The sequence below is a fragment of the Opisthocomus hoazin genome, chromosome 3, assembly GCF_030867145.1.
Source record: "Opisthocomus hoazin isolate bOpiHoa1 chromosome 3, bOpiHoa1.hap1, whole genome shotgun sequence".
Lineage (NCBI taxonomy): Eukaryota > Metazoa > Chordata > Aves > Opisthocomiformes > Opisthocomidae > Opisthocomus > Opisthocomus hoazin.
In genome coordinates this window covers 102,297,017-102,309,742 of record NC_134416.1, presented here as the reverse complement: position 1 = coordinate 102,309,742, position 12,726 = coordinate 102,297,017, and the positions used below count along the sequence as shown (strand labels likewise).

The 12,726-nt window shown below is 44.7% G+C and overlaps 1 protein-coding gene across 1 annotated transcript in view; it reads right to left on the bottom strand.

Annotated features, from left to right (window-relative positions):
- Positions 1-1,189: 1,189 nt before the first annotated feature.
- Positions 1,190-12,726, bottom strand: part of LOC142360940 (uncharacterized) — a 188,817-nt gene continuing 177,280 nt past the window's right edge. Inside the window, exon 6 of the mRNA XM_075417263.1 lies at positions 1,190-1,252. Within this exon, the coding sequence (XP_075273378.1) occupies positions 1,190-1,252 (63 nt within the window). The remainder of the gene's footprint in view (positions 1,253-12,726) is intronic.

Here is a 12,726-nt window from a genome sequence, read left to right as displayed (position 1 = left end):
AGTTAGCATTATGGTTGTTCAGAATCTCCAATATTTTTCCAATTGTTTTTGTTTATAGATGACTTCTTAAGCCAATAGTTTGCACAATAACTAATCAAACTAATTTATTGCCTGCTCAGAATGTAGCATTTTAGTTAGAGCGTTTTAGTTTCAGGTCTGTATTTCCAATACATAAAATAGATTGTAGCACAATTTGTAAGTACTTGTTTCTGCACGCAGTTCAAGTTGGCAGAATTACAGATGAATACTCTAAGGAGAAAAGAAAAATGACTTAGTTTCAGTGCTTGGAGTTTGAAGATCTTCCTTCCAGTAGAGATACTGAAACCACAGATATCTGAATGGCATGACGCTTATTGCACAGATCAAGCCTTTATCTAAATCAACCATATTCATTCTAGTTCATTTATAAAAATGGCAGCCTCTCTGTATTGTCGTGGAGTCCCCATTATTTTCCAAGGAAGTTGGCTATTGCAGGATCCGTGTTGTATTTAGAGTTGTTGCTCACTGACTAGGGAATGTTGTGAATTATTTAAATAATGTGTAAATGCCATTCTTTGATTTGTTTTCAGTGAGCGTCTAGTGAAATGTATTATTGCTGTGCCTATGCTTATTTAAAAGCACAGAGAAAAAACACGCACATACGTACATGTACGCCTATTTATGGCTGGAGAGATGTATATATCCACTTCATGGACTGTTTCAAGAAAAAAAATTGAAAAGCCACAAGATTGGTATAGTATCTTACCTTCAATCAAAGAACGACATTAATTTGAATTGCAATAGGCAAGATTCCTTCATCCTGAGAAGTGTAGTGCATGGGAAAGCAACATGGTCTCTTGCCCTGTTAAAGCCAGACTTCTTCTGCTCAGAGGAAGCAATGGCCCTAGACTCTGGATAGTCTCTCTTTCACTCTGTCAAACAGCTTACTAATTCCTTCTTTGTGTAAAGCATGCAAGAAGAATATGTTCCATGGATACCTTCTTACTGCTGAATGAAACACAAAGGTAGGCACAAATGTCATGAGTATTGATTAATCTGCACTGGAGTGGACAAACATAATCCTCTAGCTCTCTCAGTAAGCGCATAATTTTTATAACATTAAACCTACCATTATATATCCTTGGTTTATTATGTAATTTAATGTGAACACTTCTTGGAAGAATGAATATGTAGTTATCATTTTAAAGTATTAATTGCAGAGGTACCGAATGCCTTTATTTAAGTCTACAACTCCTGCTTTTATTTCTTTCAACTATAAAATATTAAGAGCAGAAAATGTTACTGTTAATCCTCTTCTGACTTTATGCCAGAATTTATGTGAGAGTGAATGCAATTAATCAAATTTTTTCATTACTTTTCCTGAAAAAATGTGCACTGGCATGAACAAGTAACAGCTCTGACTTGATAAAATAATACTTTAAACTAAGTTTATAAAACTATAAAATAATGATTCAGAATTTTTAAAAATCTATCAAGTGTCTTTAATTTTCATGATTCTGTAGCTTTCTTCTTAATATAGCATTAGAGTAGCTGTCAGTTTAAGAAAGGTAAATGTAGATGTCTGATTAATTCGTGTTTATATTTTGACCACGTCATGTTACATCAGACCAGAATAACATAACACAAAGTGACAAAAATGCAACTTTGACTGAAACTATGCAATTCACAGTCAGAAGTATGAACTTTCGGAACAAAAATCAAATGACTTGAAAGTTTATCATTCCCTTCCTCTTCCTTCTCTTCTTAAATGTAAATATAAGTGTGCTGGCGCTATTTGGAAAAGCTGTCATGGAAGAACCCAGTGCCCCTGCACAAAGAGGCTGGACAGAAGGAGAACAACAAGGGAAAATATAGGACATTACATTGTCATTTGTCAAAACACACCTTGCTCACTTTGTATACTGAAAATGGCTTCCTAAAGAAGATTATACTAAGACTAGCTAAGCTTGTCTTTTGGTTTGATACTTCTGGTGATTTTCAAACTGTAGAGTTTGATAGCAATGACCATCTGTGGCATTCAAAGCTCATTAGTTTTATTGTGGTTGTAAGGATGTACCAATGACTTACTGAATGTGACTGTAGCCCCTCAGGAAGATTGGGTTTTCAATTGTATTTAGACATCTGAAGTTGTGCCCTGATTAATTCCACATTACAGAGGCAAGTAAGTTTGGAATAGTCAGGTTATTGAATCTATCATCAATGCACAGAACTAGCAGCTCCTAGGTACCAAGTTGTCCCAAGTCGTGATCTGGGTACAGCTCTTTACCTAGCAAGAAGTAGATGGATCCCATAGTGGTGAGACTCCTTATCTGGTGACCTCGGGTAAGCACCTGGAGTTAAGCAAATAGATCCAGATCTGCCTGCACCCTTTGGCATTTAAACACTGCTGAACCAGTTCCAGGACTAGTTTCTGTTGTTCAGAAAAAAAAGGCTGACATGTACATGCCAAAACCAGGATTCTCCCATTTTTCTGGAATGGTTTGTAGCCACCTCCAACTCTTTCCTTCTTGTTGTCGGTTCCTATCCTCATGTATCATTAAATCTGACATATAAGCAGAAGTGTATGTATGTATATGTATGCTTTCCTATCCTCAACTTGCTGCAGTCCAGAAGGTTGACACTAAAATAGACTACGGAGAATTGTTTTGTTTGGAGATGAGAAAGAGCAGAAACCTCATAGTAATGGATGCCTTTTTACCAGCACACAGAGTAAAGCTATATGAGGTGACTGTTCTGTGGTATATGAAATAATGTATACGCCATAGTGTTATTCTGGAGGTCTTTTCTCAATGGCAACAATTATGGTCATCCAAGGTAAGTATTTTATCCTGTGATATCCACAGCCTGTACCCATAACTGAAACAGGCATGTTCGCTCCCTCAATTGCGTTTTATAACAAATGACAATACACAGTATGTGTTTCGCAGATTAAACTATTGATTTAGTAATGGTCTGTTCTTAATTCTGATGTGTAGCACTTGCAAAAAGACACTCAGTAGTTTCTAGGTCATTTATTCTTTAAACTGGGTTTCAGATCTGCAGCCATTTCTTTTGACTATAGTGGGAGTTATAAAGCAATTCTGTTTATTGCTTTGAAAATACAGGGGCAGATGTCATGCAGCAGGGAGCAAACAAAGCTGTCACTGCCCTAAGGAGATTTCGTCAAAGCTGTAGTGATGGTGACAAATTTAAATATCCAAAGAAACTGGCACAGTCCTTTATTTCTGACACCAATTTGACAAATTTGACTGTTTCACCTTTGTTCACCTATACCCTTCCCTAACAAGTTTTTAATCACAGAATCACAGAATGTTAGGGGTTGGAAGGAACCTCTGTGGGTCATCTAGTCCAACCCCCCTGCCGAAGCAGGGTCACCTACAGCAGGCTGCACAGGACCTTGTCCAGGTGGGTCTTGAGTATCTCCAGAGAAGGACAATCCACAACATCCCTGGGCAGCCTGTTCCAGTGCTCCGTCACCCTCAGAGTGAAGAAATTCTTCCTCATGTTCAGATGGAACTTGCTATGTTTCCCTTTCACCTAATCCAGGTTTTGTCTTAAATGTTACATTATTTACTATTGATGTACTTGTAAAAAGCTTTTAACTTTTATAACAAACCCGACTTTACTGCTGAGACTTGCTTTGGTTTTGTTTTTTTTTCAATGAAAAAAGTCAAAAGAAATGTAGAGGTGATACTTGTGGATGACTAGCGGATATGTTATACATTTATAGTGGCTCTGATGACTGGTGATATTAGATGTTAACATTTACCATATTACTATCTAGTAACTGAGCAGAAGACTTAGTAATGTATATATTTGCCAACACAATGAACTGTGTCATTTCATGTAGCAGGTAGACCCAACGGTCTGACGGAGCATGAGGTAAAGAGTAAAACTGCAAATAGTGAGTTTGCAAATCAACCTTAACTACATACTCAGATTATTCTGTCATGGAATATTTGTGAGACTGATGAAGTTGAACATCTATGACTACTTCAGTCATCTCTTATTTTCTTCCTTTTGCAGTATAGATAACATTAGGTTTAATTTTGAAAACAATCAATTCTAAAAAAATATCCATTGTAAGATATATATATGTATATATACATAGTGACAAAATACAATTAATAGTGTCTGTTGTTGAGTAGCCTGTGATATTTTCTGCTAATAGTCTGAGTCTGGGTGAGATGCCTGCCTTGACACTATGCCTTGTTTACTGTCAGGAACATGTTATTACTTCCCGGAGAGCAACTGAGCATAGTCAGCTGAACAAGGCGGTTGCTGGATAAGCAGCATGGGAGAGGCTAAAGAAGATACCCAAAAAAGCAGCAAAAATTGCTATGATCCCTCTGATAACAAGCAAGAAGCAGATGTGTAGGTAGGAGTCAAAGGCGGTAGTGAGAAAAATACTCATCACAGGCACCAGGTCCTAAGTTCTAAACAGAGAGGAGAGAGCCAGTCCTGTACAGACAGAAAGGACCAGGGAGGTTTCTTTAAGAAACTTTTTTTTCTTATATTTTAATTATCCACTTTAACAGGGCTGCTCCACTTAAAAAAACCTACAGTTTTGATTCTTTTACTAAAGCCTGTCTTCAGATTTCGTAAGCTTTTCATGCAGCTGATATTATATTCACTCTAAGCAAAACAGCAATTTTCGACCTACCTACAAGCTCTGGCTGACTCAAGATCTCACCACTGTGGGAAACCATGTAACTTGGGAGAGAACAGCACTGTCTCATGACCCTGAAGGACCAGCGCATCCTGTGCCTCCCTTCTCTGTTCTCAGGAGATAAGCTGTTTTCACACATCCAGCTGCAAATTATCCTGGAAAACAGCAACCGTGAACTGGCATTCGCAAAGCCACGAATCCAAAGCTGATTGGCTTTAGTAACTATTGTATTAGTGTATAAGGTATTCACTTGAGCAACAAAATGATTCTGATCGAGCACAAGATTGGGGTCTGTGAAGTCATTCGCCACACACCACAGGTGCATTTAACACTTTTTCTGATTCAGAAATAGACTTAAAAAATGCACTTCGGCATGCTTTCCTGACTTATAAATATGATATGGTTTTATAAATATAGACTAGCCTCACCAAGTTATGATGACCTGCCTTAGTTTAAATAAAAATTAAAGTGCATTTGGAAGTGTTTCGAATAGTTATTCATGAAAAAATACAACTGATACTCTGACTTTGTGTCAAACTGTCCTGAAGAGATGAAAATTTGAAAATCAAAATATTTAACTCCAAATGAAATAATTTCATTTTCATTTCAAAGAAAGAGTTCAAGACTATATTTACACATATTAAAAAATAACGCAAAACTGATAGTTTGTTTCAGATTGATCAGTTGCTTGATTTCAAATGCTGTGAGATTTTGGGTTTGGGCCACTGAACTTCAAAGTCAGTTTCTCAGCTGTAAGGAGTAGATATCGGTATTTTTATATAAGCATAGATCTACTTGGAAGTAGATCTTATTTAAGTCTGCTGGAAGTTAGATTTGTCTTGAAAAACCATGTCTCAGAAACAATGGCCTCTGGAATGCCTAGTTAAACATTAGATTTTTGCAATTTTCCATTTTGCCAGAATCAAAAATATTTCTGGAATGAGAATTCTTGCTCTTGCTTTTTGTGACACAGTGAAAGATATGCAAGGAAAGAAGTAAAGAAGATTGTGCTGAAATCCTGACTCCAGACATGAAAAACTTAAAATTATGTAGTAATCCAGTAAAGTTTACGCTATGCAATGGTACTATTTTGTCCTTGTGTTGGTTTCGGCTGCCGCCGGCAACAAAAGTGCCACGCGGCCGCCCCTCCCCCCGCCGGCGTGCGGAGGAGAATGAAAAAGAAAACAGGCAGAAACTGGTGGGTCGGGATAAGGGTAGTTTAACAGAACAGCAAACAGAGGGAACAGCAACAATAACGGTACAGATAAGGAGAAAACACAACAACGAACCGCACGACCCAGACAGCCGCTCTCCCGAACAGGACCGGCGCCGCGCCCCCCCCAAGCCGCGAGTCCGTTTCTGCCGCGCCGCCCCCCCCACCGGAACCCAGCGTGACGTCACATGGTATGGAATACTGGGTTCTGTTTGGCCAGGTAGGGTCAGCCCCCATCCCCCCGGCTGTGCCCCTTCCTGGAGTCCGGTGAAAATTAACCCTGTCCTGGCCAAACCCAGGACATTATCTACCCCTTATTCCATATCATCTACGTCATGCACAGGTCCCCCATTGTCCAGTTGATCACCACCACTTCTCCTGTCTCTAGATATCATTCCCTCAGTCTATGGATCATCACTCTAAAGTGTCCATTGAGTTCATTTAATCCATGACTTCGGGCTCCATCTGTCGTAATGGTCTTCCGTGGCAGGAGAGGTGATGTGTGGTGATGGGCGGTCACTTGCTGCATCCGGAGCTCACGGCTGATGTATCTGGTGCGGCCCGTGCCCACAGTCTGCAGGAGATGTTGATCTTGATGAAGCTGCTGGATGCCAGTTGTTGAAAACCAGGTCCAGTTCCATCATCGCTGTGCTCTGCTAGGTTTTCATCGAAAAAGTCCATCCTTCTTTAATCTGGACAATTCTTACTATGCTACTACTGGTACAAAATATAACAATTATAACAGTGATAACAGACAGTGACAGGGTTATTTAACAATTAACTTTATACAATTTATTTATGGACAATTCTCACCCAAAATTAAATCCCCATGAGGTACACATCGGACTTCCCCATCCTTCCGCTTTACACACCAGGTATACCCAGGTCCTTGAGCAAAAGCAATCCCCCGGACGGGCTTGCCTTTGCCCGAGGCAGGACTAACCCAAACTGTCTTCCCTAACATGTTCCGCATGTGCACTACAGGGACTTTATCCCCTTCCACGGGGCGCTGAGGTTTTGACTGGGCAGGACCAGCCCGGTTGGTGCACCCTCTGGTGTTAACCAACCAGGTGGCCTTTGCTAAATGGGTATCCCAATTTTTGAAAATCCCATCCCCCATTGCCCTCAAAGTGGTTTTTAGCAGACCATTGTAACGTTCGATCTTTCCCGAGGCTGGTGCATGGTAGGGGATGTGATACACCCACTCGATACCGTGTTCTTTGGCCCAGGTGTCTACGAGGCTGTTGCGAAAATGAGTCCCGTTGTCTGACTCGATTCTTTCGGGAGTGCCATGTCGCCATAGGACTTGTTTTTCCAGGCCCAGGATGGTATTCCGGGCGGTGGCATGGGGCACAGGGTAGGTTTCCAGCCATCTGGTGGTGGCCTCCACCATTGTGAGTACATAGCACTTGCCTTGGCGGGTTTGTGGCAGTGTGATGTAGTCAATCTGCTAAGCCTCCCCATATTTATATTTTAGCCATCGTCCTCCATACCACTGAGGCTTTACCCGCATGGCTTGCTTGATTGCAGCGCATGTTTCACATTCATGGATAACCTGTGCGATGGTATCCATGGTCAAGTCCACCCCTCGGTCACAAGCCCATCGGTATGTCGCGTCTCTTCCTTGGTGGCCTGAGGTGTCATGGGCCCACCGAGCTATAAAGAGTTCACCCTTATATTGCCAGTCCAGATCCACCTGAGCCACTTCAATCTTAGCAGCCTGATCTACCTGGTGGTTGTTTTGATGTTCTTCAGTGGCCCGACTCTTAGGGACGTGGGCGTCCACATGACGGACTTTTACAGCCAACTGCTCCAGCCGGGCAGCAATATCTTGCCACAATGGGGCAGCCCAGATAGGTTTGCCTCTGCGCTGCCAGTTGTTCTTCTTCCATTGCTGCAGCCACCCCCACAAGGCATTGGCCACCATCCAAGAGTCGGTGTAAAGATAGAGCACTGGCCAATTCTCTCGACTGGCAATGTCTAAAGCCAGCTGGATGGCTTTCACCTCTGCAAACTGGCTGGACTCAACTTCTCCCTCGGCAGTTTCCGTGACTTGTCGTGTAGGGCTCCATACAGCAGCCTTCCACCTCCGCTGCTTCTCCACAATGCAACAGGATCCATCCGTGAACAGGGCATACTGTTTCTTATCTTCTGGCAGCTGGTTATACTGTGGGGCCTCTTCAGCACGTGTCACCTCCTCCTCTGGCGATGCTCCAAAATCTTTGCCTTCTGGCCAGTCCATGATTACCTCCAGAATTCCTGGGCGACTGGGGTTTCCCATTCGGGCGCGCTGGGTGATCAGAGTGACCCACTTACTCCACGTAGCTTCAGTGGCATGATGCGTAGAGGGGACTCTTTCTATGAACATCCAGCCCAGGACCGGCAATCGTGGTGCTAGGAGGAGCTGTGCTTCAGTGCCGACCACTTCTGAGGCAGCTCGAACGCCTTCATATGCTGCCAGAATCTCTTTTTCAGTGGGAGTATAGCGGGCCTCGGATCCTTTGTATCCCCGGCTCCGGAACCCCAGGGGTCGACCTCGAGTCTCCCCTGGTGCTTTCTGCCAGAGACTCCAGGTTGGGCCACTCTCCCCGGCTGCGGTGTAGAGCACGTTTTTACCATCTTGCCCTGACCGGACTGGACCAAGGGCTACGGCATGATCTATCTCCCGTTTAATCTGTTCAAATGCCTGTCGTTGCTCAGGGCCCCATTCAAAATCATTCTTCTTCCGGGTCTTCTACGTGGTACAGAGGACTCACAATTTGGCTGTAATTTGGGATGCGCATCCTCCAAAAACCCACAACACCCAGGAAGGCCTGTGCTTCCTTTTTGCTGGTTGGTGGAGACATAGCTGCTATTTTGTTGATGACATCCATTGGGATTTGACGGCGCCCATCCTGCCATTTTATTCCCAAAAACTGGATCTCTTGCGCAGGTCCCTTGACTTTACTTCGCTTAATGGCGAAACCGGCTTTCAGAAGGATCTGAACTATTTTCTCCCCTTTCTCAAAAACCTCCTCCGCTGTGTCGCCCCATATAATGATGTCGTCGATGTACTGCAGATGTTCTGGAGCTTCACCTTTTTCCAGTGCAGTCTGGATTAGTCCATGGCAAATGGTGGGACTGTGTTTCCACCCCTGGGGCAGTCGATTCCAGGTGTACTGGATGCCCCTCCAGGTGAAAGCAAACTGTGGCCTGCACTCTGCTGCCAAAGGGATGGAGAAGAATGCATTAGCGATGTCAATTGTAGCGTACCACTTGGTTGCCTTTGACTCCAGCTGATATTGAAGTTCTAACATGTCTGGCACGGCAGCACTCAGCGGTGGTGTGACTTCATTCAGGCCACAGTAGTCTATTGTCAGTCTCCACTCTCCAGTAGATTTTCTCACTGGCCATATGGGACTATTAAAGGGTGAGCGAGTTTTGCTGATCACTCCCTGACTCTCCAGCTGACGGATCAGCTGATGAATGGGGAAAAGGGAGTCTCGGTTAGTACGATACTGTCGGCGGTGCACCGTTGTGGTCGCGATTGGCACCTGTTGTTCTTCAACCCTCAGCAACCCCACAACGGAAGGATCCTCCGAGAGACCAGGCAAAATGGACAGCTGTTTAATTTCTTCCGTCTCCACAGCAGCTATGCCAAAAGCCCACCGATACCCCTTTGGGTCCTTGAAATAGCTTCTCCTAAGATAGTCTATCCCAAGGATGCACGGAGCCTCGGGGCCAGTTACAATGGGGTGCTTCTGCCAGTCCTGCCCAGTGAGGCTCACTTCAGCCTCCAGTACACTCAGCTACTGGGACCCCCCTGTCACTCCTGAAATGCAAATGGACTCTGACCCTTTGAACTCTGATGGCATTAAAGTACACTGTGCACCAGTGTCCACTAGAGCTTTATACTCTTGTGGATCTGACGTGCCAGGCCACCGAATCCACACCGTCCAATAAACACGGTTGTCCCTTTCCTCCACCTGGCTGGAGGCAGGGCCCCTCTAATCCTCATCAGAGAATTTGCTGCTCACCTGCTGTAAAAATGACTTGGAGGTCCCCTCCAGAGGATCAGAATCAAGGTCAAACTGTCTACCTGGTCTGGAGAGCTGGCTTCTGGAAACTGGAGCGGCATTTTTCCTAACAGAATCCCCTTTTGTGATTGTTTTACCTCGCAACTCACGTACTCATGCCTCTAGACTTGAGGTGGGTTTTCCATCCCACTTCCTCATGTCCTCTCCGTGGTCACGCAGGTAAAACCACAGGGTGCCCCGGGGTGTATAGCCTCTGTATTCCCTCTCCTGAGCAGAGAAACGCTTGCCCCTAATAGCTGAGACACTGGCCCGTACAGGTGGGGAGTAGGACATGTTCTCTTTGATTTGCCGCACCTCTCGGGCCAGTTTCTCCACAGCTGAGACAAGGGAGGAAGAGAGACTTTCCTCATATTGCCGGAGTCTGAAAGCCACCTCATCCACTGTTGGTGCCTCCTTACCCTTCCAGTTTACAACTGCCAGTGAGTTGGCATATGAGGAGGGTGCGCTCCGCACAAACTTCCTCCACATAGATGCTGTGCACTGGACTTCATCTGGGTCTGTGGGTAACTGGTCATCATCTGGTTCATTATAAACCAGCTCCCGCACAGCTAATTCCCTCAAGTACTGAATACCCTTTTCCATATTGGTCCACTTGCCAGGATAACATACAAAATCGTCACTGAAGGGGTATCTCTCCCTCACCCCTGAGAGAAGTCTCCTCCAGAGGCTGAGGACTTGTTCCTTTTTTCCAATGGCCTTGTCAATGCCCCCATCCCTGGCCAGGGATCCCAGCCGCTTGGCTTCCTTGCCCTCTAATTCCAAGCTGCTGGCCCCATTATCCCAGCACCGCAGCAGCCAGGTGACAATGTGCTCGCCTGGGTGGCGGCTGAAATCTTTCCGCATGTCTCGCAGCTCGCCCAGGGACAGGGACCGGGTGATGATCTCTGTCTCTGTCTCCCGCGATGACCCTGGCTCATCGTCATCCCTCCCGGAGCGATCTGCTCTCTTTGCGTCTTTCTTTAGTTTTACAGGGGCGACTACTACTGGCACAGGTTGGTCATTGGGCTCAGCTGCGCTGCCTGCAGCTGGAGCTGGAGCTGCAGCAGCTGCTGTGCCTGCCAGGGAAACCGAGGCAGACCCTGCAGCTGTGACAGCGGCGGTGCCAGTCTGGGGGGCTGTGACTGCCTGCTGGGCTGGAGGGGCTGCAGGGCCGGCTGGGGGGGCAGCGCCAGTCGCAATGCCTGCCGCTTCACTTCCCCCTCTTTCCCCTTTAAAGCACTGAACAGTGTTGAACAGGGCTCGGTAGGCATGGGCCAGACCCCAGCACATTGTGGTGATCTGTGTCTCTCTGGAGCTCCCAGGGTGGCAGCACACTTTTTTCAGATATTTTACCAGATTGTCCGGATTCTGTATTTGTTCAGGGGTGAGTTTAAAACACACCGCAGGTGCCCACTGCTCTAGACATCTGCCCGTGCTGTACCACACACCCAGCCACTCACAGCTATCCGGCCCCAGGGCAGGTCTCTGCAGGATGTTCTTAACGACTTGCTTAACCCTAAACAAAACCCAGAACCCATTCAGGAGGCATAACAAAAGGAGAGTGCTGCCCTGAGCATCCCACAGGTACTCGAAATTCTCAAAAGGTGTTAGGACCAGCCTGAGGGAGAGAGGGGGGGCGAAAGAGTGGGGAAAGGTATCCCCTTCGGTTTTCCCCACAGACTGGGTTTGATTATTAACAAAATCTAAGACATAGGATCCGAGGTACGGAAATGACCGCAGTGCCACATGCAAATACAAGACTAACTTCATGCACAGTGATGTTATCGTATCATAAGTCGATATCGTACAGTACAGCAAAATCATCATCTTAATCCTTTTTCCAGTGATTGATGCCGTGAAAAGCCGGAATTGAAGACTCAATAGTCGGCAGACTATTAAGCAGGTATTCTTTATTGCGGCGCCGGGCACACGGGGGATCTCTCCTCCAAACGTGTGCACCGAAGAGACACAGTTACTAGGTATTTATGCTATGTTAACATACATATTAATTACATTTCCAAGAAATGTTTATCATAGTAATGCCTTTTCCGAGAATTCATTAATATATGGTAATGTCCGTCACACATGTTTGTTTGGCGTCTCTCAGCAGGGGTCTTCAGATTATCCTGCAGCCTCCTTATCTCTGTAGTTTGCATACCTGTTCTCCCAAGGCCCAGGCGCCTAAAGGGATTATTCAGGAGTCCCTTGTTTTGCAACCATCTGAATTATTCACAAAGATCCAAGACTTGTTTCGACCACCTGAAGTGATAACATCCCCCACATGTTACATTTGTTACATTTACAGTTATCAATCCCTCCTCTTCTTTTTGAGGATTTGTAGCTAGAAAGCTATGAATCCTCACTATTCTATTTTGTAGGTATTATTTTCAAATTCCTTTAGCCTTTCACGCCAAGGTTCTGGGAAAAGTATTTTCCAGTTTCTATTTGGTGCCTAATCTTGTTCCTTTTCCAGTCACTGTATGTCTCAACTGAGCCCTGACAACACCAAAGGAAACATTTGAGAGACATGCAAACAAGTATTCCCAAAACCACCAGTGTGATCATTCCCATGAATAATTGTTTCAACCATTCTAAATTGGGGAGCCAAGAGGTTAATTTATCCCATAAGTCTCGAAATCCCAAGGAAGTATCATCCAAAGATACTTCATGGAATACTCGTGTTTTCTCCCAGAGTGTGTTCAAATCTGCTTCTATCTGTCTGTCTTTATTGATATATGCACAGCAACTGGTATTGATGATCATACACACTCCCCCTTCTTTGGCAGTCA